Source organism: Hyperolius riggenbachi, chromosome 5, assembly GCF_040937935.1.
Source record: "Hyperolius riggenbachi isolate aHypRig1 chromosome 5, aHypRig1.pri, whole genome shotgun sequence".
Classification (NCBI taxonomy): Eukaryota; Metazoa; Chordata; class Amphibia; order Anura; family Hyperoliidae; genus Hyperolius; species Hyperolius riggenbachi.
Genome location: NC_090650.1, coordinates 298166604 through 298194245, shown reverse-complemented (window position 1 = coordinate 298194245; position 27642 = coordinate 298166604). Strand labels below are relative to the sequence as shown.

At 47.6% G+C, this 27642-nt stretch overlaps 1 protein-coding gene across 1 annotated transcript; it reads right to left on the bottom strand.

The window, feature by feature from the left end:
- Positions 1-577: 577 nt before the first annotated feature.
- On the bottom strand, positions 578-27126 carry LOC137517685 (uncharacterized). Its single transcript, XM_068234687.1, has 2 exons — positions 27059-27126; positions 578-1827 (listed from the first exon to the last, which is right to left on the bottom strand). Exons 1-2 carry the CDS (start codon positions 27123-27125, stop codon positions 920-922), a joined length of 975 nt encoding a protein of 324 aa, XP_068090788.1. The 5' UTR covers position 27126; the 3' UTR covers positions 578-919.
- Positions 27127-27642: the final 516 nt, after the last annotated feature.

Below are 27642 nucleotides of genomic sequence, written 5' to 3'. Positions count from 1 at the left end.
TACAAACAAGTACGGTTTAATCTTCTTAGTGTAAAGAATTAAAGTATACCCATCATTTCACGAAAGCAGTTTTGGCAGTTCCATAATACCCCTAAAAGGTTACCAAAGTAAATTTACCAGGCTGAAAAAAAAAAAAGTGGTTTGAACTAAATGTTGTGTCTCAAGACTTTTCCAAGAAGTCAAGTATCTAAAATCTATGGAGTCAGTTTTATTTATTATTTTGTATTTGAGATGTGCTCTGCATACAGTGCTGCCACATCACCAGCTTCTTCTGCACACTATCTAAAGATCTTCTGTTGTTTATTTGAAGGATTCTGGTCAAATTCAAGAGCTTCTGCTACAAATGTATTTAACAAGGAAAAGCTTTTGAAATCTTAGAAATATAACCGGTAAACGCTGTACTCTACTTAAAAGCTCACTTTAACAAAAATGTTTAAGGCCTCTTGCACACTGCATGCATTTCCAATTGGTTTTTACATCCAATTCCGATTCAGATTTTTAATGTTTACTGCATGCAGCGTTTTTTGATCCGTTTTCTGTTGAATGTATTCAGGGAAAATCAGAATTGAAAATCTGAATCAGAAACGGAATCGGAAATTGGATTTGCAGTGTGCATGGAGCCTGAGGCTGGTTTCATAGCCACGTTACAGCAGCCAGTAACGCAGCCTAACTCACAGCACTGTAAAATCAATGTGCTGTTCAGAATCAGAATCATCTTTATTATCGCCAAGCACACCAAGTGGTGTACCCGGAATTGCTTGTGGTTCACATGGCAAGAGAAAGGAACATGTAACAGCACGTTTGCAGACATAGCGAAGGCAAGCAGGACATACATACATTTAAGGCATATTTGTTTCAATTCAATTAGAGTATTGGGGGGTGGGGGGGGACAGGGATTGCTGCTGTGGGAGTCCATGTTTTAGTCATAGTTTACAGCTGAAAGGAGGGGACGCCTGGGGCTAGAGTGTCCCTGGAATGTAGGCGGGGGTGGGGGGAGTTTTGAGTTCAGTGAGTTCAACAAGAGAACTGCTTGGGGGAAGAAAGTGTTCATGCGCCTAGTGGTCTTGGCGGGGATGTATCTGAGACGGCGTCCCAGTGGAAGGGTCTCAAAGTATCGTCTGCCCGGGTGGGAGGGGTCGAGTAAGATTTTGGAGGCTCTTGTCTTCATTCTCATGGAGTAGAGGAGATCTAGCGAGGGCAGTTGGGCACCAATGATCTTTTCTGCTGTTTTTATCACTCTGTAGAGTTTATACTTGTCTTTGGCGGTGGCTCCTGCGTACCAGACGATGATGGAGCAGCAGAGGATGGATTCGATGGTCGCGGAGTAAAAGCTCGTGAGCAGATCCCGTGACATTCCGAATTTTTTCAGTTGGCGTAGGAAGAAGAGCCGCTGTTGAGCTTTCTTCTGGGTTCTGGTGGTGTTCTGCTCCCATTTGAGGTCGCTTGTTAGGGTTGAGCCTAGGAACCGTACGCTTTGGACTCTGGAGACCTCGGACCCATCGATGTACACAGGTAGGGGGGCCGGAGGGAGTTTCCGGAAGTCCACAATAAGTTCCACAGTCTTTGCCGCATTGAGAACAAGGTTGTTGTTCTTGCACCAGTTACAAATCCTCGCAACTTCGTTTCGGTAATTGTCCTCCCCATTTCTGTCGATGAGGCCGATGAGCGTCATCTGCGAATTTGATAACTTTGACGGAGTCTGAGGCCGAGGTGCAGTTGTTCGTGTACAGAGAGAACAGGAGAGGGGACAGCACGCAGCCCTGCGGAGCTCCGACGTTGGTGGTTCTTTCGCTGGAGATGCGACTGCCAAGCTTGACCCGTTGAGTTCTGTTGGAAAGAAAGTCCTTTACCCACTTGCAGAGGAGGGAATCTGCCCCAAGATGCACAGTGCACACGTTGCATTAAAAAGTAACGCAGCACGTTTAAACAAAGTGCTGCATGCTGTACGGTATACTGGGCTAAGCCGCGTTAGACTGTTTGCACATGCGCAGTAATGTTGGAGGAGGAGGTCTCCCCTCCTCCTCCGCAGCCAGCCACATGGCTAATTAATATTTACTGCACTGTGGTGACTCGTGGTGGGACTGTAGTGTTGTCCGGATCATGAACGAATCTTTCATTTGATCCGGATCTTTTTTGTGAGTCGAATCATCCGGATCATCACAATGTTCGGTCACAGTGGATGTCTGTCTGGAAGAAACAGGAACTTAGGCCTGGTGCACACCAAAAAACGCTAGCAGATCCGCAAAATGCTAGCAGAATTTGAAACGCTTTTTCTTTTTCTGTAGCGTTTCAGCTAGCATTTTGCGGTTTTGTGAAGCGTTTTTGGTGTAGTAGATTTCATGTATTGTTACAGTAAAGCTGTTACTGAACAGCTACTGTAACAAAAACCGCCTGGCAAACCACTCTGAAGTGCCGTTTTTTAGAGCGGTTTACGTTTTTTCCTATACTTAACATTGAGGCAGAAATGCATACGCAATCCAAAATCTGCAGCAGCCCGGGAGTATGCGTTTCTGAAAAACGCCTCCCGCTCTGGTGTGCACCAGCCCATTGAAATACATTACCCAAGCGGATCCGCACCCGCAAGCGGATCGCAAACCGCAGCAGAACCGCTCTGGTGTGCACTAGGCCATACAGAATGTACAGTGCAGGGAAAGTCCTGTCCTGCTAGTCATTTCACCCCCAGTCTGCTTCCCTAGTAAAATGATTCAAATGATTTGGTTCAAAGATCTGGATCTTTTCAATGATCCGATTCAAATGATCTGAATCCTTCAAAAGATCTGGACTTCCCATCACTATCCTGGAGCGGCTGCTTTGAGAGCCACATAATCAATCTGACGTCCAACTTCAACACCACCACGCGTTGCGTTAGGGGTACGTTATGCGACCTTAACGTCCCTTAAAACGCAACATCTTGGTGGGAAAGAGGCCTAAACTGAATACATTTTGAGACGAAGTACCGTATTTTCCGCTGTATAAGACGCTCCGGAATGTAAGACGTACCTAGGTTTAGTGGGCAAAAACCAAGGGGAAAAAAATATACTAAACCTAGTGCGTCTATATTCCAGGAGCGTCTTGTAGATGTTCTCCCCCAATTAATGTCCTCCAGTGTCCCCTACTGTATATGCCCTCAGTTGTCCCCCAGCTCCCTGTGTGGTCTGCTCCCCATGTACTGTAATTTGTGTAGCGGCATCTATGTAACATTGTGCATGCGCCCCTGGCTCCCCGTGTGGTCCGCCTCCTGTCGCGTCCCTCCCCGCTTGTGTGTGTGCTCCCCCCAGTGTCAGCATAGCGGTAGTCTTACTACTTCAGCCGCTCTCTGGGAACGCAGACCTAGTCTCCTCTCTCGTCGCTCCTCTAGTGATGACTCTACTAATGACGCGTATTGCAGAAGCCATCACTAGAGGAGTAACGAGAGAGGAGACAAGGTCTGCATTCCCGGAGAGCGGCTGAAGTAGTAAGACTGCCGCTACGCTGACACTGGGGGAAGCGCATAAGCGGGGGACGGAGTGACAGGAGGCGGACCACACAGGAAGCCAGGGATACATACGGGTGGCACAATGTTACATACATGCTGCTACACGAAATACAGTACATAGGGAGCGGACCACACAGGGAGCTAATGTAGGGAATCCCCGACGTGGAGGCGGTTCGTATGTCGTGGGTTCCCTGCATTTGCCGTATAAGACGATTTAATCTAGTTTCTAAGTCAGATATGACTGTAGTCAGATGTGCATTAATTTTAAGTGCATGATTTGAAGTGCACAGCAAAAGACCCAAATTAGACCAGAATTGAATCAGAAGGGAACAGAAGGAACTGCCAGGAGACTCTGCACTTCGGTTACATGGTTTGCTAATCAACTGTTTTTTATCTGCTTCACCATATGCTTGCCTGTTTCTGCAATTCCTGTATCTAAACATACCCCACCCTCCTGCTGTCAGCTATCGATCTCCCTATATAGCACTTCAGAATGTATAAGATGTTTCTCTCAACCACTTCATTTTGCCTTCTGCTCCTGAAAATTCACATGTCACTTCATCCTCCCACTGCCAGCAACGCCATACACATTGCTCCCTCTCTGCTATCGTCTCCCCTTCTCTCTAGCCATGAACTATTCCTATTTCTCTGCTCAAACTACCCCTCCTCTGCTCTCACTAAACCTAACTTTCTTACACACAAGTCTCACCCCCACATCTCTCTGCTCTGCCTACTACTACTCCTGGCTTCTGGGGACATATCACCAAACCCAGGGCCCACTCCTAGACCTCACACTACTCAGACTACAACTCATTCCACCGATAACAAACCCCACCACCTCCCCTCCCAGAACACCTACAACCTTATTGATATCCCCCTTCTTCCTAGCTCTCCCCTCCCCATATCTGGGGCTCTATGGAACTCCCGCTCAGTCTGTAATAAACTGGCTTTCATTCATGACATGTTTATCTCCAACACTTTCACCTTTCTGGGGCTCACTGAGACATGGCTAACTCCATCAGACACGGTGTCTCCAGCTGCTCTAACACATGGTGGACTAAAATTTAGTCATGCCCCTAGACCTGGCCACAAACAGGAAGGCGGGGTGGGGATCCTCCTCTCTGAACACTGCTCCTTTAAGCCACTCACACCACTGCCCGCACTCTCACTCTCATCCTTTGAAGTTCATGCTGTCCGTCTCTACTCTCCATACCACATTCAGATTGCTGTTATCTACCGCCCACCCGGTCCAGCCTCTACTTTCATTGATCACTTTTCAGCATGGCTTCTCCAGTTCCTCTCCACTGATATACCCTCTATCATCATTGGAGATTTTAATATACCCATCGACACTAACTGCCCTACTGCCACCAAACTGCACTCTCTCACCTCCTCGTTTGACCTCGCCCAATGGTCCTCCACTTCCACCCACAAAGACGGCCACACTCTCGACCTTGTCTTTACCCGCCTCTGCTCTATTTCAAGCTTCCATAACACTCCACTTCCCCTCAGACCACAACCTTCTTACCTTCTCAATCAATTCTTCTCTACCATCAACTCCTCCAACACTACACCATCCGGTCATGCGCAGGAACTACCGAAACCTGGATCTGAATACCCTGACTGAAGCCTTGCAACCTCTAAGTACTCTGTCATCCTACACTAACCCAGAGGCAGCATCCAGTTACCTATTTAGTGTAGCCTCTTCTGCCATGAATTCAGCTGCCCCTCTCACCACCACCCGCCCCCGCCAAACTCACAGGCAGCCCTGGCTCACTGAACAAATCAAACAGCTGAAAAGGCGCTCCAGGGTGGCAGAAAGGTGCTGGAGAAAGAGCACTGCTATAGAGGACTTCCACCACTACAAACAAACTATGCAGGAGCTCAGGGATGCCCTCACCTCTGCTAAGCAGTCTTATTTCTCCTCACTCATTTCCTCACAGTCCCACAACCCAAAACAATTGTTCAACACCTTTAACTCCCTACTTCATCCCCCACCTCCTCCCCCCACCACATGTCTGTCAGCTGACGACTTTGCATCATACTTTACAAGCAAGATTGATGCAATACGTAATAGCTTCAACATGCAACCATTTTTACCAGCTCAACCATCACCTATAGATTCCTTTTGTCCGCCTGCATCCTCGCCCACTACTAACTGCCTTCCCCCCGATCCACAAGACCACTCTCCCACTCTAATATCTTTTACCCCACTCACTGAACAGTGTCTTTCCTCACTACTCTCCAAAGCTCATCTCACTACCTGTGCCCTGGACCCCATTCCCTCCCATCTAATCCCCCAGCTTTCCTCCTCCCTTAATTCCGCTCTAACAACTCTATTCAATCTTTCTATCTCCACTGGCACTTTTCCTTCCTTATTCAAACAAGCTATTATCACACCACTTATCAAAAAACCCCTTCTTGATCCAGCTTCTCTATCCAATTACCGGCCTGTCTCACTCCTCCCCTTTGCTTCTAAACTGCTGGAACGTCACAACCATTCAGAATTGTCTGCCTTTCTCTCTACCAATTCCTTACTTGACCCCTTTCAATCTGGATTCCACACACACCATTCCACTGAAACTATCCTCACGAAAGTTGCTAATGACCTATTGGTAGCTAAATCCAAAGGCCAGTTCTCCATTCTAATACTCCTTGACCTTTCCTCTGCCTTTGACACGGTTGATCATGCTCTGCTTCTGCAGACACTGTCATCTTTAGGAATCAAGGGACAAGCACATTCCTGGATCTCCTCTTATCTCTCTGGACGCTCTTACACTGTGTCCTTCTCTAACACCAATTCCTCCCCACGCCCACTGTCTGTTGGTGTTCCTCAAGGCTCTGTTCTTGGGCCACTTCCTTTCTCAGTCTACACCCGTGGCCTGGGACAACTAATTAACTCTTTTGGCTTCCAGTATCACCTCTATGCGGATGACACCCAAATCTATCTCTCAGCTCCTGATCTGGCATCACTACTATCTAGAGTCCCCGACTGTCTACGTGCCGTTTCTGCATTTATGTCCTCCCGCTTCCTCAAACTTAACATGAGTAAAACGGAAATTGTGATTTTTCCACCATCGCTATCTACACCTCCACCAATTGCAACCATAACGGTAACAACACCCCAATAACCTCAACCACTAAAGCCCGCTGCTTGGGGGTTATACTCGACTCAGAGCTCTCCTTTAAACCTCACATTGCCTCATTAACCACCACCTGCTATTTCCAGCTCAAAAATATATTCCGTATCCGTCCCTTCCTCACACAAGAGGCCACCAAGATGCTTGTACATGCCTTAATCATCTCCCGCCTAGACTACTGCAACACCCTGCTCTGTGGGCTACCACAAAAAAGGCTAGCACCTCTCCAATCGCTTCTAAATTCAGCAGCCCGCCTCATTCACCTCTCCACACGCTCTTCCGATGCAGCCCCACTATGCCGTTCTCTCCACTGGTTACCTATTACCCAGAGGATCCAGTTCAAACTCCTGACTCTAACATACAAAGCCCTCCATTAGTTGTGCCCTCCATACATCTCATCACTAATCTCAAGATATTGTCCCTCCCGCGACCTCCGCTCCTCCCAAGAAATTCTCCTGGCCTCTAAGCTGATCACCTCCTCTCATGCTCGCATCCAAGACTTTACACGAGCATCATCTCTTATCTGGAACTCTCTTCCACAGCCTGTACGTCATGCTCCAAACCTGAACATCTTCAAACACACTCTTAAAACACACCTTTTCAGACAAGCTTATAACATTCTATAGCCCTTATTTACTTATTTGACACAATGTAATCAGAGGCAAAGGGTCACTGCCTCATCCATCTTTCACCCCCTTACCTAATGTGTCCACCACTACCCACTAGATTGTAAGCTTGCAAGGGCAGGTTGCTCCTCCTAATGTTTACTGTTTTTGTCACAATATTTGTGCTGCTTGGAACTCTGTTTTACAATTTGTTAGTATATCTATGTTCCCCTTGTCGTCTTATTGTGCTTTGTAAAGCCCTGTGGAATATGTTGGCGCTATATAAATAATAAAATAATAATAATAAGAAGAAGAAGCAGGGACTTTTCTCCTCATTTTTGAGGTAGAAAAAGTGCGTTTTATACAGTGGAAAATACAGTACTTACCGTATTTTTCGGACCATAAGACGCACTTTTTCTTCCCCAAAAGTGGGGGGGAAAAGTACCTGCGTCTTATGGTCCGAATGTAACAATTGAGACCACCCCCAGGCGCCCACACATACACAGCAGCTGACCCCCTGCATCCACCGCACTAGCTGGTCAATAACCTGGGATGCTGTCAATCAGGGACGCTGCAGTGGCCAGACACGCTAACTTCCGACATCCAACACTTCCGACATCCATCGCATCACTTTATGCATCTGCTTCGTCTCTTATCTTCATATATTAGTATCAGATGCCCGGCCCGCCGTCTTATTACGTGGGGACGCAGTCAATCATGGCCGCTGCACCGGCCAAACACGCTGACCCCACGCCGTCCATTACACCAGCACTCGCTGTTCCTACTGTGTAATCCATTCAAACTACCGCTGGCCAATCAGGCGGGGGCCGATGGTCTTGAGGGCGGGACAAGGCTCTGCCATACTAGCCAATCACAGCACTCGTTCTGATCAGAGCGAGTGCAGTGATTGGCTAGTATGGCAGAGCCTTGTCCCGCCCTCAAGACCATCGGCCCCTGCCTGATTGGCCAGCGGTAGTTTGAATAGATTACACAGTAGGAACAGCGAGTGCTGGTGTAATGGACGGCGTGGGATCAGCGTGTTTGGCCGGTGCAGCGGCTATGATTGACTGCGTCCCCATGTAATTAGACGGCGGGCCGGGCAACTGATACTAATATATGAAGATAAGAGACGAAGCAGATGCGTAAAGTGATGCGGTGGATGTCGGAAGTGGTGGATGTCGGAAGTTAGCGTGTCTGGCCACTGCAGCGTCCCTGATTGACAGCATCCCAGGTTATTGACCAGCGGGCATCTGATTAAAACATATAGAGGCCAGGCAGAAAACTGATGCGGTGGACGGCAGGAGTTAGCGTGTCTGGCTGCTGCAACGGCCATGATTGACAGCGCCATCATGTGATTGGCCGGCAGGCATCTGAAAGGTACATATGGAAGAAGAGTAGGTGGTGCGCTGGACAGCGACCTGGACAGAGAGAGGGGACACAGGACTAACAAAGGAAGGACATGGGGGACATAGAATGGACATAGGTGGACACAGAAAGCACTGAGGAGGACACAGAGGGACACAAAAGGTAAAAGGGGGACCCAGAAGGTACAAGGGAGACATACAAATTTGGGGGAATTGGAGGAACAGGTTCATAAGACACCCCTGTGCCATGGACGCACCAGGATAAGTATGTATATTTTTTTCCTGATTTTTGCCCTCTAAACCTAGGTGCGTCTTATGGTCCGGAGCGTCTTATGGTCCGAAAAATACCGTACTACAAATGCTTTAATACTGCTTATTGCCATTTGGGGTTCCTCCCAATCCTCGTTCTTTAGTCTTTTTTTCTTCTTCTTCTTCTTCTTAACAGAGTCCCTGAAATTCATCAGACCATGGAGTAGTGCATTTGAACTGGGCATACCCAAATTCTGACCTGACGCTCCTTTCAGCCCAAGCACTTCCTCCCACTGGGCATGTGCGGGTTAGAACTCACTCATGCCGAGCAAGTAGGCACTTGTGCATAGCCACTGGCTTTTCCGGCTAACAGGATTTGATTGCCCATGCAGTTAAAAATTATAATTGGGCAGAACGAGTAATAGAAACAGACCTTGGACTATGATAGGGACATTAGACAATGGCAGGGATCACATTCACATATATATAAGCTTCCCTGTTAGATTGTAGACACTATGGGCTGGTGCACACCAGAGCAGTTCTGGAGCGTTTTTTAAAAACGCTTGCAGGGGGAAAACCGCTTGGCTAATGAAAGTGAATGGGATGGTGCACACCAGAGAGGTTCGTTTTTTCCACAAACGCAAACTCGGGGGCTCATAATTTTTTAGATTTCTGAGGCGTTTCTGCCACAATGTTAAAGATTAGTAAAGTGGAAAACCGCTCTGAAAAACGCTAGATCAGAGCGGTTTTCCAGGCGTTTTTTGTTACAGAAGCTGTTCAGTAACAGCTTTACTGTAACAATATTTGAAATCTGCTACACAAAAATGCTCCAAAAAATGCTAGGCATGTTTAGAAAACCTCACTAAACATGCCTAGAATCGCTCTGAAATCTGCTTCAAAAACCTCTAGCATTTTGCAGATCTGATAGAGGTTTTTGGTGTGCACTGGGCCTATGAGCGCTTTCTGAGGGCTGGTGCACACTACAAAATCACATCGCTCCAGTGAGAACAGACACATAGGATAACATCAGCAGGAGCTTTTAAAATCACAAAGCACTCAGAAAAGATCTTCTGGTGTGCACCAGCCCTGAGAGCTTGTCTGACCATCAGATCTTTCTCAGCGTTTTTAAAAAATGCTCCTATTGACTTGCATTAAAATTGTGGTAAAATTGCTGCGATCGCGATTTTTTGAAAATCATAATGGTGGTAATTTTTCCACAATTTTCAAGAGAACCTGTAACTTTAAAAACGTCCCAGGGGGGAGGGATGGGGGGGGGGGGCTGTGTGAACTTACCTTGGGAGGGGGAAGGCTCTGGATCCTTTTGAGGCTTCCCCGTCCTCCTCTGTCCAACGGTGGCAGCGCTGGGCCCCCAACACCACAGCTGACAAGGAAAGTAGTGCCTGCAATATTTACTCTCCCCGGGTCCAGCTCAGGCACAGTAGCAGCTTTCCACTCGGGGTCAGGTGGAAAAAGCAGATACCGATTGGATCCACTCTACTGCCTGCCAGTGCAGTAGAGCGGATCCAATCCAATCGGGATCACTTATGCTGGATTGCAGTCTGGGTGGGGTGAGGCAGGTTCCTCAGGCAGTGGAAGATGGGGGTGGCGCCCCCCTGGCCGTGGGTGGAGGGGTGCCGAGCTGGAGGGGGCAGCAGCCAGGAAAGGGGAAGCAGCAGGCACAGCAGTGGGCCTGGTCCGTCCACTCTCCCTTTCCAGCGATTTGCTCAAAATGTAATTAGTTCAGCCAGGCAGCGGGAGGCGCAATGACTCACCTATTTCCTGGATCCTGCGCTGAGTTCCACCGCTCATGTAACTTCCTGCAATGCCTCCCAATTAAGTACTATTGAATTTTGAGCAAATTGCTGGAGGGGGAGAGCCCCAGGTGAGGAAGGGGGGCCGACCCCCCCCCCCCCCCCACCGCTGTACCTGCTGCTCCCCCTTCCTTGCTGCTACCCCCTACAGGCTACCTATACTGGGGGACAATTATACTACCAGTGGGGGAGGGGGGGGGCGTCAGCATCTTCAAAAGTTTGCCTCAGGCAGCAAAAAGTATAGAACCGGCCCTGAAAGCACTGCAGATAATGTCAGAATTATATAAATACATAACATAATAAATGCAGAGGAAATTTGCTTTGTACATTATGCTTAATAATGATCTGCAGTATATTGTGCTTTATAGCATTAACAGCTTTTCTCCTTATTAGTGCACATTACAGTCCATAGTATTGTTCTGATGCTGGTTAACAGAACCATTTGGTGTTCCATCGCAGCATCCCAGCATCAAACTGTTCTAATCAGTAGCAATAAAGCAATGCTGTTAACTGCAATGCAGCTGCCTTAGGCAGATTTTTAGTGTCCATAACACTTAAAGTGTACCTGAGATGGTGGGGGGGAAGATACATACCTGGGGTTTCTTCCAGACCGATCGCTCCCTCGCTGTCCTCCTCTACCTCCTGGATCTACTGCAACTGTTCCTGAAAAGTCCTCCAGTCTGGGCCAAGCGGCGCAGCCGCAGTCTGGCCATGCTCGCTCTTGTGATGTTCTGCACCTGTGCAGTAATACTGCTTCTGGAGGACTTTCCGGGGTCAATTTCAGAAGAAGGAGGCGGAGGACGGCGAGGGAGCGATCGGCCTGGAGGAAGCCCCAGGTACAGTGGAGGAAATAATTATTTGACCCCTCACTGATTTTGTAAGTTTGTCCAATGACAAAGAAATGAAAAGTCTCAGAACAGTATCATTTCAATGGTAGGTTTATTTTAACAGTGGCAGATAGCACATCAAAAGGAAAATCGAAAAATTAACCTTAAATAAAAGATAGCAACTGATTTGCATTTCATTGAGTGAGATAAGTTTTTGAACCCCTACCAACCATTAAGAGTTCTGGCTCCCACAGAGTGGTTAGACACTTCTACTCAATTAGTCACGCTCATTAAGGACACCTGTCTTAACTAGTCACCTGTATAAAAGACACCTGTCCACAGAATCAATCAATCAAGCAGACTCCAAACTCTCCAACATGGGAAAGACCAAAGAGCTGTCCAAGGATGTCAGAGACAAAATTGTAGACCTGCACAAGGCTGGAATGGGCTACAAAACCATTAGCAAGAAGCTGGGAGAGAAGGTGACAACTGTTGGTGCGATTGTTCGAAAATGGAAGGAGCACAAAATGACTATCAATCGACCTCGCTCTGGGGCTCCACGCAAGATCTCACCTCGTGGGGTGTCAATGGTTCTGAGAAAGGTGAAAAAGCATCCTAGAACTACACGGGAGGAGTTAGTGAATGACCTCAAATTAGCAGGGACCACAGTCACCAAGAAGGACAAAAAGAGAAACCGAGAGCCCGATATGGTGCAGTATGTTAAGATGATATGAACAAATGTTAATATGCGAGAAATATACTCACAAGCATGGGTCACCAATTAGGCAACCACTGAAAAAGCAGGTGAGGAGATTATGCCTGTCCTCACTCAGGACTAAGAAGTCGCTCTCTGTAGCAAGAGAAAAAGGGTAGTACTCCCTTCCACCAGGAGTGGACGCAGTGTATTTGAATGTGGAACAGAGGCGCCAGCAGGATAAAAATTCGTAAAACCTTTAAAAATGCTTGGAGGAAGTGGTGGGCTTGCCTCCCAACAGCAAACAAGAAGTCCTGTTTATATAAATTGACACATTTATTTATACGGTACCCCAAACAGAAATGCAACGCGTTTCGCAGGTCAAGCCCGCTTCATCAGGCAAAAATTGGGGACGACAGTAAGTCTGTAATGTCAGGATTAGCGCCTCAGTGAGTCAATTTATATAAATTTATATAAACAGGACTTCTTGTTTGCTGTTGGGAGGCAAGCCCACCACTTCCTCCAAGCATTTTTAAAAGTTTTACGAATTTTTATTCTGCTGGCGCCTCTGTTCCACATTCAAATACAGTCACCAAGAAAACCATTGGAAACACATTACACCGCAATGGATTTGTCATTGGACAAACTTACAAAATCAGTGAGGGGTCAAATAATTATTTCCTCCACTGTATGCATTATCCCCCCATCTCAGGTTCACTTTAAAGCGGGCCTGAACTCTTGCACAAAGGACAAGGGAAAAAATGAGAAATCCACCCTCTGTGTGTTTATAGAGTGCTAATTCTCTGTTCTCGTTGAGCTGTCAGTTGACTGCCGAATTCTAAGCCATTATGTAGACACAGGAGGTTAACTCTTTCTGTGCTCACAGGATACCAGGAAGTAATCACTCTGCAGGATCTCCCTAAGCTGTAACAAAGAAATTGTTTTCTTTAAAAGGTTATTATGCTGTTGCTTATAATTTAGAGCACAGAGGAAGTTATGAGTTCAGGTAAACTTTAAAAGCAACCACAACAAGCAAAAATCACGTATTCTATTAACCAAATGCAATACAATTTTATGATTTAAAGGATCTCTGTCGCTAAAATCTTAAAATTTAAAATATATGTAAACTTATCCAATTAAGAAGTAGGTTTCTTCCAGAGTAAAATGAGCCATAAACCGACCGACATGTTTTGGACTAGCCCATCTCCTCATGGGGGATTCACAGGAATTTCTTTATTTTCAAAATGCACTTAGTGAATGGCAGTTGCTCCGTCCAACTGCCCAAAAAATGTACGGTGAGCAGGGAAGCTGGCCAGCATATATATACATTTTTTTCTGTGAGTATCTTTATAAAGAATAAAGCCATACTGAGAATCCCCTGTGGAGAGATAGACTAGCTCAAAATCTGTCGGTTCTGTCAGATTTCTACTACTTACTGTAAATGCTAGCAACATAGGAGAGAAGTAATTTATGGCTCATTTTACTCAGGAAGAAATATACTTCTTATTTGTATGTGTTTTAATTTTTAAGATTTTCATGATAGTTCCTCTTTAACAAGCAAGACAAATAACATTTATATTGCGCTTTTCTCCTGGCGGACTCAAAGCGCCAGAGCTGCAGCCACTAGGACGCGCTCTATAGGCAGTAGCAGTGTTAGGGAGATTTGCCTAAGGTCTCCTACTGAATAGGTGCTGGCTTACTGAATAGGCAGAGCCGAGATTTAAACCCAGGTCACCTATGTCAGAGGCAGAGCCCTTAACCATTACACTATCCAGCAAGAAGAGCAACATGTTTGTGTGTGATAATGCATTATTAATTTAAGGAGGAACTGTACTGAAAATAGCAATGAAAAAAATTGCTTAAAGGGATCCTTCAGCCTGGAAAAAAAAACAGTTTTACTCACCTGGGGCTTCTACCAGCCCCCTGCAGCAGTCCCGGGCCCTCGCAGTCATGATCGGATCCTCCTGTCCGCCGCCGCCAGCTACTTTAACTTCGCCAACAGGCTTACTGCGTCTACACATGCCTGGCCACGCGTCTCCTTCTACACTTTCCTGTGCACAATAGCGCCCTGCGCAAGCGCAGGACACTATTGCGGACGGGAATGCGTTGAACGCAATGCGTGGCCAGGCGTGTCCGTGAAGTGAAAGTAGCTGGTGGCGGGGGACAGGAGGATCCATCGTGACTGCGAGGGCACAAGAATGGCTGCAGGGGGCTGGTAGAAGCCCCAGGTGAGTAAAACAGTTTTTTTATTTAACCACTTGCCGACCGCCCCCAGCCGATGGGCGGTGGCAAAGACTAGGCCTAAACGACCGCAATATGCCCATTGGCGGAGGCGGCGGCAGGCGTGGTTATGCGGCGATCGCATAATTCGTGACGCGATCAGCCGCCGGCGACTGGCTCCGCCCCCCTCGCGCTGTAACCCGCCGGCCGCTCGGAAGCGCCGGCGGGTTACTAGCACCCGGATCGCCGCATGTAAACAGTATAATAGGCTTTGCAATGTATACAAAGCCTATTATACTGGCTGCCTCCTGCCCTGGTAGGCCCAGTGTCCAAGGGACCACCAGGGCAGGCTGCAGCCACCCTAGTCTGCACCCAAGCACACTGATTCCCCCCCCCCGCCCCCTGATCGCCCACAGCACCCCTCAGACCCCCCCTGCCCACCTCCCAGACCACTGTTTGCACCCAATAACCCCCCTAATCGCCCATCAATCACTCCCTGTCACTTTCTGTCAATGCTATTTTTTTTAAACCCTAAACTGCCCCCTGCTCCCTCCTGATCACCCCCCACCCCTCAGATTCTCCCCAGACCCCCCCCCCCCCAGACCCCCCCCCCTATGTACTGTATGCATCTATCCCCCCTGATCACCTGCCAATCACCCATCAATCACCCCCTGTCACTGCCACCCATCAATCAGCCCCTAACCTGCCCCTTGCGGGCAATCTGATCACCCACCCACACCAATAGACCGCCCGCAGATCCGACATCAGATCACCTCCCAAGTGCAGTGTTTACATCTGTTCTCTACTCTAAACACCCACTAATTACCCATCAATCACCCCCTATCACCACCTGTCACTGTTACCCATCAGATTAGACCCTAATCTGCCCCTTGCGGGCTCCCAATCACCCGCCCACATGCTCAGATTGCCCTCAGACCCCCCCCCCCCCCTTATCAATTCGCCAGTGCATTATTTACATCTGTTCTTCCCTGTAATAACCCACTGATCACCTGTCAATCACCTATCAATCACCCATCAATCACCCCCTGTCACTGCCACACATCAATCACCCCCTGTCACTGCCACCCATCAATCAGCCCCTGTCACTGCCACCCATCAATCAGCCCCTAACCTGCCCCTTGCGGGCAATCTGATCACTCACCCACACCAATAGATCGCCCGCAGATCCGACATCAGATCACCTCCCAAGTGCAGTGTTTACATCTGTTATCTTCTCTAAACACCCACTAATTACCCATCATTCACCCCCTATCACCACCTGTCACTGTTACCCATCAGAATACACCCTAATCTGCCCCTTGCGGGCACCCAATCACCCGCCCCACACGCTCAGATTGCCCTCAGACCCCCCCCCCTTATCAATTCGCCAGTGCATTATTTACATCTGTTCTTCCCTGTAATAACCCACTGATCACCTGTCAATCACCCGTCAATCACCCCCTGTCACTGCCACCCATCAATCACCCCTTGTCACTGCCACCCATCAATCAGTCCCTAACCTGCCCCTTGCGGGCAATCTGATCACCCACCCACACCATCAGATTGCCCCAGACCTACCCTCAGATCACCTCCAAAGTGCATTGTTTACATCTGTTCTGCCATCTAATCACCCACTGATCACCCATCAATCAGCCCCTGTCACTGATACCCATCAGATTAGACCCCTATCTGCCCCTAGGGCACCCACTCACCCGCCTACACCCTCAGAACGCCCTCAGACCCCAGCCCTGATCACCTCGCCAGTGCATTGCTTGCATCTATTTCCCCCCTCTAATCACACCTTGAGACACCCATCAATCACCTTCTGTCACCACCTGTCACCCCCTAGCACACCTACCCATCAGATCAGGCCCTAATTGCCCCATGTGGGCTCCTGATCACTCGGCCAAACCCTCAGATCCCGCTCAGACCCCCTTCCGATCACCTCCCCAGTGCATTGATTGCATCTATTTTCCCCTCTAACCACCCCCTGAGACACCCATCAATCACCTCCTGTCACCCCCCTAGCACTCCTATCCATCAGATCAGGCCCAATACAACCTGTCATCTAAGAGGCCACCCTGCTTATGACCGGTTCCACAAAATTTGCCCCCTCATAGACCACCTGTCATCAAAATTTACAGATGCTTATACCCCTGAACAGTCATTTTGAGAAATTTGGTTTCCAGACTACTCACGGTTTTGGGCTCGTAAAATGCCAGGGCAGTATAGGAACCCCACAAGTGACCCCTTTTTAGAAAAAAGACACCCCAAGGTATTCTGTTAGGTGTATGATGAGTTCATAGAAGACTTTATTTGTCAAAAGTTAGCGGAAATTGATTTGTATTGTTTTTTTTCACAAAGTGTCATGTTTCACTAACTTGTGACAAAAAATAAAATCTTCTATGAACTCACCATACACCTAACAGAATACCTTGGGGTGTCTTCTTTGTAAAATGGGGTCACTTGTGGGGTTCCTATACTGCCCTGGCATTTTAGGGGCCCTAAACCGTGAGGAGTAATCTAGAAAACAAATGCCTAAAAATGACCTGTTAATAGGACGTTGGGCCCCTTAGCGCACCTAGGCTGCAAAAAAGTGTCACACATGTGGTATCGCCGTACTCAGGAGAAGTATTATAATGTGTTTTGTGGTGTATTTTTACACATACTCATGCTGGGTGGGAGAAATCTCTCTGTAAATGGACAATTGTGTGTAAAACAAAATCAAACAATTGTCATTTACAGAGATATTTCTCCCACCCAGCATCTGTATGTGTAAAAATACACCACAAAACACATTATACTACTTCTCCTGAGTATGGCGGTACCACATGTGTGGCACTTTTTTGCACCCTAAGTGCGCTAAGGGGCCCAAAGTCCAATGAGTACCTTTAGGATTTCACAGGTCATTTTGCGACATTTGGTTTCAAGACCACTCCTCACGGTTTAGGGCCCCTAAAATGCCAGGGCAGTATAGGAACCCCACAAATGATTCCATTTTAGAAAGAAGACACCCCAAGGTATGCGGAAAATGACACTTTGTGAAAAAACACAATTAAAATCAATTTCCGCTAACTTGTGACAAAAAAAATCTTCTATGAACTCACCATACTCCTAACAGAATACCTTGGGGTGTCTTCTTTCTAAAATGGGGTCATTTGTGGGGTTCCTATACTGCCCTGGCATTTTAGGGGCCCTAAACCGTGAGGAGTAGTCTTGAAACCAAATGTCGCAGAATGACCTGTGAAATCCTAAAGATACTCATTGGACTTTGGGCCCCTTAGCGCAGTTAGGGTGCAAAAAAGTGCCACACATGTGGTATCGCCGTACTCAGGAGAAGTAGTATAATGTGTTTTGGGGTATATTTTTACACATACCCATGCTGAGTGGGAGAAATATCTCTGTAAATGGACAATTGTGTGTAAAAAAAAATAAAAAAATTGTCATTTACAGAGATATTTCTCCCACCCAGCATGGGTATGTGTAAAAATACACCCCAAAACACATTATACTACTTCTCCTGTGTACGGCAATACCACATGTGTGGCACTTTTTTGCAGCTTAACTGCGCTAAAAGGCCCAAAGTCCAATGAGCATCATTAGGCTTTACAGGAGTGCTTACAATTTGCCCCCCCCCCCAAAATGCCAGGCCAGTGAACACACCCCACAAATGACCCCATTTTGGAAAGTAGACACTTCAAGCTATTCAGAGAGGAGCATAGTGAGTCCATGGCAGATTTCATTTTTTTTTTTGTCGCAAGTTAGAAGAAATGGAAACTTTTTTTTTTTTTTTGGTCACAAAGTGTCATTTTCCGCTAACTTGTGACAAAAAATAAAATCTTCTATGAACTCACCATGCCTCTCAGTGAATACTTTGGGATGTCTTCTTTCCAAAATGGGGTCATTTGGGGGGTATTTATACTATCCTGGAATTTTAGCACCTCATGAAACATGACAGCTGGTTAGAGAAGGCAGAGATGCTTCAGAATGGGAAAATTTCACTTTTGGCACCATAGTTTGTAAATGCTATAACTTTTACCCAATCCAATAAATATACACTGATTTTTTTTTAAATTTTTTTTATCCAAGACATGTAGCAGAATAAATTTCGCGCTCAAATGTATGGGAAATTTAACTTTATTTGAAAAATGTCAGCACAGAAAGTTAAAAAGTAATTTTTTTGTCACCATGTAATAAACGTCAGAATGTAAATCGGGGAGAGAAAAGATTTTACAATGGGCAAACACTGACTAAATCATTTACACATAATTATGGTAAAAATGAAGCACTTTTTTTACTACATTATTTTCTCTGGAGTTCCTCTTTAAGGGGCGAAAGACTGTGGTCCTCAAGTGGTTAAGGCTTAAGTGTCTCTTTAATTCTACTTTTTCCTATGTAGCTGTAAGTTAATATTAAACTGACAGTTCTGAACCTCTTTCAGACTGGTACTTAAAGGGAACCTTAACTGAGAGGGATATGGAGGTTTCCTTTTAAACAATACCAGTTGCTTGTCAGTCCTGCTGATCTCCTTGGCTGCAGTAGTGGCGGAATCACACACCTGAAACAAGCATGCAGCTAACCCAGTCTGACTTCAGTCAGAGCACCTGATCTGTATGCTTGTTCAGGGGCTGTGGCTAAAAGTATTAGACACACAAGATCAGCAGGAGAGTCAGGCAGCTGGTAATATTTTAAAAATCCATATCCTTCTCAGTTTAGGTTCCCTTTATCTACTACATCTTTCCATGTGAGAATTAGTGTTGGGCGAACACCTGGATGTTCGGGTTCGCGAACGTTCGCCGAACATGGCCGCGATGTTCGGGTGTTCGCGCCGAACTCCGAACATAATGGAAGTCAATGAGGACCCGAACTTTCGTGCTTTGTAAAGCTTCCTTACATGCTACATACCCCAAATTTGCAGGGTATGTGCACCTTGGGAGTGGGTACAAGAGGAAAAAAAATATTTGAAAAAGAGCTTATAGTTTTTGAGAAAATTGATTGTAAAGTTTCAAAGGAAAAAATGTCTTTTAAATTCGGAAAATGTCATTTTTCTTTGCACAGGTAACATGCTTTTTGTCGCCATTCAGTCATAAATGTAATACAGATAAGAGGTTCCAGGAAAAGGGACCAGTAACGCTAACCCAGCAGCAGCACACGTGATGGAACAGGAGGAGGGCGGCGCAGGAGGAGAAGGCCACGCTTTGAGACACAACAACCCAGGCCTTGCATGAGGACAAGAAGCGTGCGGATAGCAATGAATTTTGTCGCCATGCAGTCATAAATGTAATACAGAAAAGAGGTTCCGTAAAAAGGGACCGGCAACGCTAACCCAGCAGCAGCACACGTGATGGAACAGGAGGAGGCGCAGGAGGAGAAGGCCACGTTTTCAGGCGCAACTCAGGCCTTGCATGAGGACAAGAAGCGTGCGGATAGCAATGCATTTTGTCGCCATTCAGTCATAAATGTAATAAAGATGAGAGGTTCAATAAACAGGGACCGGAAACGCTAACCCATCACAGATGTTCATTGTTCATGTTACTTGGTTGGGGTCCGGGAGTGTTGGGTAGTCGTTTCCAATCCAGGATTGATTCACTTTAATTTGAGTCAGACGGTCTGCATTTTCTGTGGAGAGGCGGATACGCCGATCTGTGACGATGCCTCCGTCAGCACTGAAAGAGCGTTCCGACATAACGCTGGCTGCCGGGCAAGCCAGCACCTCTATTGCGTACATTGCCAGTTCGTGCCAGGTGTCTAGCTTCGATACCCAATAGTTGAAGGGTGCAGATGGATTGTTCAACACAGCTACGCCATCTGACATGTAGTCCTTGACCATCTTCTCCAGGCGATCGGTGTTGGAGGTGGATCTGCACGCTTGCTGTTCTGTGGGCTGCTGCATGGGTGTCAGAAAATTTTCCCACTCCAAGGACACTGCCGATACCATTCCCTTTTGGGCACTAGCTGCGGCTTGTGTTGTTTGCTGCCCTCCTGGTCGTCCTGGGTTTGCGGAAGTCAGTCTGTCGGCGTACAACTGGCTAGAGGAGGGGGAGGATGTCAATCTCCTCTCTAAAGTCTCCACAAGGGCCTGCTGGTATTCTTCCATTTTGACCTGTCTGACTATTTCTTCAAGCAGTTTTGGAACATTGTGTTTGTACCGTGGATCCAGAAGTGTATAAACCCAGTAATTGGTGTTGTCCAGAATGCGCACAATGCGTGGGTCGCGTTCAATGCAGTCTAGCATGAATTGAGCCATGTGTGCCAGAGTCCTGCCAGAATCCTCATCATCCTCTTGTGAGCGTTGTGATAGTTGTGATGCATCATAGTCGTCACCTTCTTCCTGGTCTGCTTCTGCTGACCATTCGCGCTGAATTGTGGAAGTCCAACGTGCACCGCTCTGGCCCTCGTCAGTGGTGGCATGAAATTCCTGCTCCAACTCCAGCTGTTCCTCCTCCTCTTCTTCGTCATAGCTGCTGGGGCCAGCGTTTCCTGAGGCAGATGGCCTGATGTTGGTATCATCACGCTGATCGTTTTCTCCTTCAGATTCCCCCAGTTGCATCATGACAGCTGTTTCCTTGATTTTCAACATTGACTTCTTCAGTAAACACAGCAGTGGTATGGTAATGCTGACTGAAGAGTTGTCACTGCTCACAAGCAACGTGGATTGCTCAAAATTTTGGAGGACTTGGCAGAGGTCCAACATGTTGGCCCAATCGGATCCACAGAAGCTTGGCAGCTGTCCGGATGCGCCTCGGTACTGCGCCGTCATGTACTGGACCACTGCACTCTTCTGCTCGCAAAAGCGGGCTAGCATGTGCAGCGCAGAATTCCAGCGCGTAGGGACATCACACAGCAAGCGATGGTGGGGGAGATTGAAGCGCTCCTGCATCTTGGCGAGTGCCCCCGAAGCAGTACTGGAATTTCTACAATGTTTGGCCACTCGTCGCACCTTCAACAGAAGATCGGCCATGCCTGGGTATGTCCTCAGGAACCGCTGAACTACTAGGTTCATCACGTGCGCCAGGCAAGGGATGTGTGTCAGCTTAGCCAACCTTAAAGCGCGAATGAGATTACTCCCATTATCACACACAACCATGCCCGGTTTCAGGTCCAGCGGTGCCAGCTACAAATCCGTCTGATCCTTTATTCCCCTCCAAATTTCCTCCCCTGTGTGCTGCTTATCCCCAAGGCAGATCAGCTTCAGCAACGCTTGCTGACGCATGCCAACAGCTGTGCTGCACTGCTTCCACGATCCTACTGCTGCTGGGTTAGCATTTCCGGATGAGGTACAGCTTTGAGATGCGTTGGAGGAGAAGGAGTCAGAGAGGTAGGTGCTGCTGTTGTTATCCAGTGGGAGGGACGGCGGTGCAGCTGTTTGCGGCGTGGGCAACACCCGCGCCGTAGCAGGTGAGGAATCGCTGCCAGGCTCCACAAGGTTCACCCAGTGCGCGGTAAGGGAGATGTATCGACCCTGGCCGAACGCACTCGTCCAGGTGTCAGTGGTGAGGTGAACCTTGCAGGCAACGGCATTCTTCAAGCTTCGGGTTATTTTGCTGACCACATGCTCATGCAACTCAGGCACTGCAGAGCGCGCAAAGTGGTAGCGGCTGGGAACCACGTAACGTGGGATGGCCACTGACATCATGCCCTTGAAGCTGTTTGTCTCCACCACTCGATATGGCAGCATTTCACAGGCCAGAAGCTTGGCTATGCTGGCTGTTAGTGCCACGGCCCGGGGGTCATTTGCTGGCAATTTCCTCTTGCGCTCAAACATCTCCGAGACAGACAACTGAACCGTAGGGCTGCACACTGAAGGGCTGTTGGTTGTTGTGTTTGATGAAGACTGGGAGACCTCAAGAGCACTATTCCGGAAAGTGACAGTGTCAGCGTCGTCTGATGTTTGTGAATGTTGTTGTGAACCACGCAATGGCTGGGCTACTGCTGCTGCTGAGGAGGGTCTGGTGGTGAGTCTGGTGACCCCAAGGGAGGCAGTGTTGCTGGTACCCTGTCCTGCCGTGTTTGCCCACAGAGTGGGATGTTTGGATACCATGTGGCGGGTCATGCTGGTGGTGGAGAGGTTGTTAATATTTTTCCCCCTGCTCAGGCGGGTCTTGCACACCTTGCAAATCACCATGATACCATCCTCACTGCAGTCTTCAAAGAAAGTCAAGACTTTGGAGCACCTGCCTTGCTGGCGATTTCTGTTTGTGCCTCTTTTGCGTCTCACTTGAAATTCCACGCTTGTGGTGCCTGAAATTTCGCGCCGCCTACCTTGTGGCACAAGGCGAACTCATGCAGCAGTGGGTTCTTCAACAGACTCATCTGTGCTGCTACGACGGCGATGTTCTCCTTCACATACAAAATCTGGGTCTCTGTCCACGCTGTCCAAACCCTCCTCTTCCATCTCCTCAAACTCGTCATATGTGATTGTGGGCCGCCGCCGTGGAGTAGAGCTCCCCAGAACAACCTCTGCGCAGCTCACTCCAACGTCGTCTTCCAGATCTTCTCGGCCGACCTCCTGCAATTGAAACCCCTCCTGCCCAACTTGCTCTGGGATTTGGGTTTCAAAGTCTTCGGACTCGCCTTGCATTTCAGTGTGCGGTGCATTTCCCACAGTAAATGGTTGTGAATCCGGGCACAACATTTCTGGCTGTTCCATTGACCCTTGAAAGGTGGAAGTTTGTTGGGCTGGGAATAGCTCCTGCGAATACCCCATTGTGTCCTGAGGAAATTCTTCGGACTGGTTATTTGGCAGTTGTGTGCCGGCAGTGGCTGAGGACTCGGACCTCGTGCGTGATGTGCTGGTGCTGCTTAACCCACTGCTGGACGCTTGAGAGGTCATCCAATTAATTATCTGGTCCTGTTCTTTTGGATTTGTGAGGGTTGATTTCCTGGACAACATGGGCGGTATTGAGTGGGTTTTCTTCGGTGCTCCACTGTGAACGTGAACCGTCAGGGGAAACACCTCTTCCCTTGCCCCTCCCTCTTTCACAGGATTTCTTCTTCATTTCACTTATCCTTAAAGTACACGCTGACTGGCAGCAGTACAGTGGCAGTACAGAAATGCTATATAGTGGTGGGTGAGCGGTGTACTACTATTCCCAGCAGCGACACAGAGCACAATGCTATACAGTGGTGGGTGAGCGCTGTACTACTGTTCCCAGCAGCGACACAGAGCACAATGCTATACAGTGGTGGGTGAGCGCTGTACTACTGTTCCCAGCAGCGACACAGAGCACAATGCTATACAGTGGTGGGTGAGCGGTGTACTACTGTTCCCAGCAGCGACACAGAGCACAATGCTATACAGTGGTGGGTGAGCGGTGTACTACTGTTCCCAGCAGCGACACAGAGCACAATGCTATACAGTGGTGGGTGAGCGGTGTACTACTGTTCCCAGCAGCGACACAGAGCACAATGCTATACAGTGGTGGGTGAGCGGTGTACTACTGTTCCCAGCAGCGACACAGAGCACAATGCTATACAGTGGTGGGTGAGCGGTGTACTACTATTCCCAGCAGCGACACAGAGCACAATGCTATACAGTGGTGGGTGAGCGGTGTACTACTATTCCCAGCAGCGACACAGAGCACAATGCTATACAGTGGTGGGTGAGCGGTGTACTACTGTTCCCAGCAGCGACACAGAGCACAATGCTATACAGTGGTGGGTGAGCGGTGTACTACTGTTCCCAGCAGCGACACAGAGCACAATGCTATACAGTGGTGGGTGAGCGGTGTACTACTGTTCCCAGCAGCGACACAGAGCACAATGCTATACAGTGGTGGGTGAGCGGTGTACTACTATTCCCAGCAGCGACACAGAGCACAATGCTATACAGTGGTGGGCGAGCGGTGTACTACTGTTCCCAGCAGCGACACCGAGCACAATGCTATACAGTGGTGGGTGAGCGGTGCACTACTATTCCCAGCAGCGACACAGAGCACAATGCTATACAGTGGTGGGTGAGCGGTGTACTACTGTTCCCAGCAGTGACACAGAGCACAATGCTATACAGTGGTGGGTGAGCGGTGTACTACTGTTCCCAGCAGCGACACAGAGCACAATGCTGTACAGTGGCGGGTGAGCGGTGTACTACTGTTCCCAGCAGAGACACAGAGTGGCAGTAAACACAATGCTATACAGTGGTGGGTGAGCGGTGTACACAGAGTGGCAGTAAACACAATGCTATATAGTGTGGGTGAGCGGTGTACTACTGTTCCCAGCAGCGACACAATGACTGGGGGGACCCTGGCTAGCCTGGCTGGAGAGAAAACTACCCTGCCTGCCTACCCAAAGCTAAACCCACAGACAAATGGCGGAGAAATGACGTGGATCGGGTATTTATTTACCCGAACCACGTGACCCGTTCGGCCAATCAGAGCGCGTTCGGGTCCGAACCACGTGACCCGTTCAGCAAATCACAGCGCTAGCCGAACGTTCGGGGAACGTTCGGCCATGCGCTCTTAGTTCGGCCATATGGCCAAACGGTTTGGCCGAACACCATCAGGTGTTCGGTCGAACTCGAACATCACCCGAACAGGGTGATGTTCTGCAGAACCCGAACAGTGGCGAACACTGTTCGCCCAACACTAGTGAGAATCTCTAGGTTTTCACTTTTAACCACTTGAGAACCAGAGGTTTATACCGCTTAGTGACCAGGCGATTTTTTACAATTCAGCACCTCACAAGTTTAACGGTTTATTGCTCAGTCATACAACTTAGCACCCAAATTAATTTTACCCCAGTTTCTTCTCACAAATAGGGCTCTCTTTTGGTGGTATTTGATTGCTGCTGTGTTGTTTTTTTATTAATAAAAAAAGACCTTTAAAAAATAAAAGGCCCTGGACTATGTTACATACACTACATGATACATTCATAGACAGGTCTATGGCAAGAATTAGATTGTGAACCCTTCCATGGGACAGTTGAAGAGACACTGAAGCGAGAATAAATCTCGCTTCAGAGCTTATATTCAGCAGGGGCATGTGTGCCCCTGCTAAAACGCCGCTATCCCGCGGCTAAACGGGGGTCCCTTACCCCCAAAATCCCCCCTGCAAAATCAACGACCAACTTGGTCGTAGATTTTGCTGCTGTTGAGGCAGGGCTAACAGCGAAGGAAGACTGAGAGGGGCGGCGGAGAGGCGGAGATATGTGCTGATAGACGAGCATGGAGGCAGGGCTGCGGCCATTAGCCCTGCCTCACCAGGAAGAGATCCCCGAGACTCCACGAGGGGATTTGGGAGGTAAGGGATCCCCGTTTAGCCGCATGATAGCGGCGCTTTAGCAGGGGCACACATGCCCCTGCTGAATATAAGCTCTGAAGCGAGATGTATTCTCGCTTCAGTCTCTTTAAGTGACAAGCCTGTCCTGTGTACAGCGCTGTGGGCAGTGGCGGCTCCAGGAATTTTTTTTACGGGGTGCTATGCAGGTGCTGGACAAATTTCCGGGGGAGCTGCAAAAAATGGGTGTGGCTACAGAGGAAAATGGGCGTGGTCATGACCGGATGAGGGTGGGGCTAACTGTAATTTAAAGTGAACCCAGGGTGAGAGTGATATGGTGGCTGCCATATTTATTTCCTTTTAAACAATTCTTGTTGCCTGGCAGCCCTGCTGATCTATTGGCTGCAGTAGTGAACTGAATTACACCAGAAACGAGCATGCAGCTAATCTTGTCAGTTCTGACAATATTGTCAGAAACCCCTGACCTGCTGCATGCTTGTTCAGGGTCTATGGTTGAAAGAATTAGAGGCAGAGGACCAACACGGCAGCCAGGCAGCTGGTATTACTTAAAAGGAGATAAATATGGCAGCCTCAATATTATTCTCACCTCGGGTTCCCTTTAAAAGTGCAACGCAAAGACAAAGGGCCCAAGTTTTGGTGACCCTTTCCCCAGAAAATTCACAAAATTGTGCAGGTTTTCTCAAGAAAATACACGTAATGTGAGCAGATTTGAACAAAAAACACGTTCAATGACCCCAATATGCACAATCGTTATCAGATATGACCCCAATATGCACAATCGTTATTATTATTTTGTGCCGACATATTACACAGCTTGTACAGTATATATATATATATATATCTTGTCACTAACTGTCCCTCAAAGGAGCTCACAATCTAATCCCTACCATTGCCATATGTCTATATTAAGTAGTGTAAGTACTGTAGTCTAGGGTCAATTTTTAGAGGGAGCCAATCAACTTATCTGTATGTTTTTGGAATGTGGGAGGAAACCGGAGTGCCTGGAGGAAACCCACGCAGACACGGAGAGAACATACAAACTCTTTGCAGATAGTCTTTTGAAAACTAGCTGAAAAAACTATCAGCTTTTTTAAAACCAACTCTTGCGGCTTTATTTCTACTTCTTTACGTTCAAAATTCCCTTTCACATGCACGACCTCCTCCGTTTCCCCTCAATAGCCGTGCCACACCTCACCAGATTGCTAGATTCTATGATTACTTTACAGCAACCCAAAATGGAAAAATAAATAACCTAAAAATATCTCCAGATGGCAAAAAAATGCCCACATAAGCGGTTATAACAACATCTAATACTTTATGTTTCTGGAGAAAGCATTAAAATCACATGGAATATTAGTCAAAAGATACAAAATTATTCCTGCACTTACATATATGAAACATGTGGTTGCTGTATATTTTATAATATGCAATGGTTATACCTCTTTGTTGCTTTAGTTCTCTCATACTGCTATACCAGACTGGATTCAAAGATACTTTTTTCTGCATCTGTTTGAATAACATATGTATGTTTATAATACTTTAATAAATACTAGTGTGAAAAAAAAAACAATGACAGGCTACAGAAATGGAGCTGCAGGAAAAAGTGAGAGCCATGAGGAAGTATAACCACCAAGGACTGCACTAAATCGTAAATACCAGAAGACGGTAAATCACCCAAAAAAGCATACACTAATTTGCTTTAGAGGGAGAGAACTTTACTCATACATTTTACTCTTGTCATTGTTTCATCTTCTATAAATACTATATACAAAAATAACATAACAAGAAATATATTCATAATGACTTAAAGGACTTCCGAGGCCAAAATCCGGGCCCAAAACATAAAAAAAGTTAGCTACCTTCATGGCTTTGTAAGGCACGGAGGACGCCGTCCGCGCCCTCCGTGCCGTTCCGCCTGGTCCCCTCTGGTGAATAGCCCCCCGAAAGGCTGCGACCCCACGGTCCGGGTCGGCATCTTCTGCCCCTATAAAGATGGCCGCCGGAGCTGGCCACGGCTGCGCAG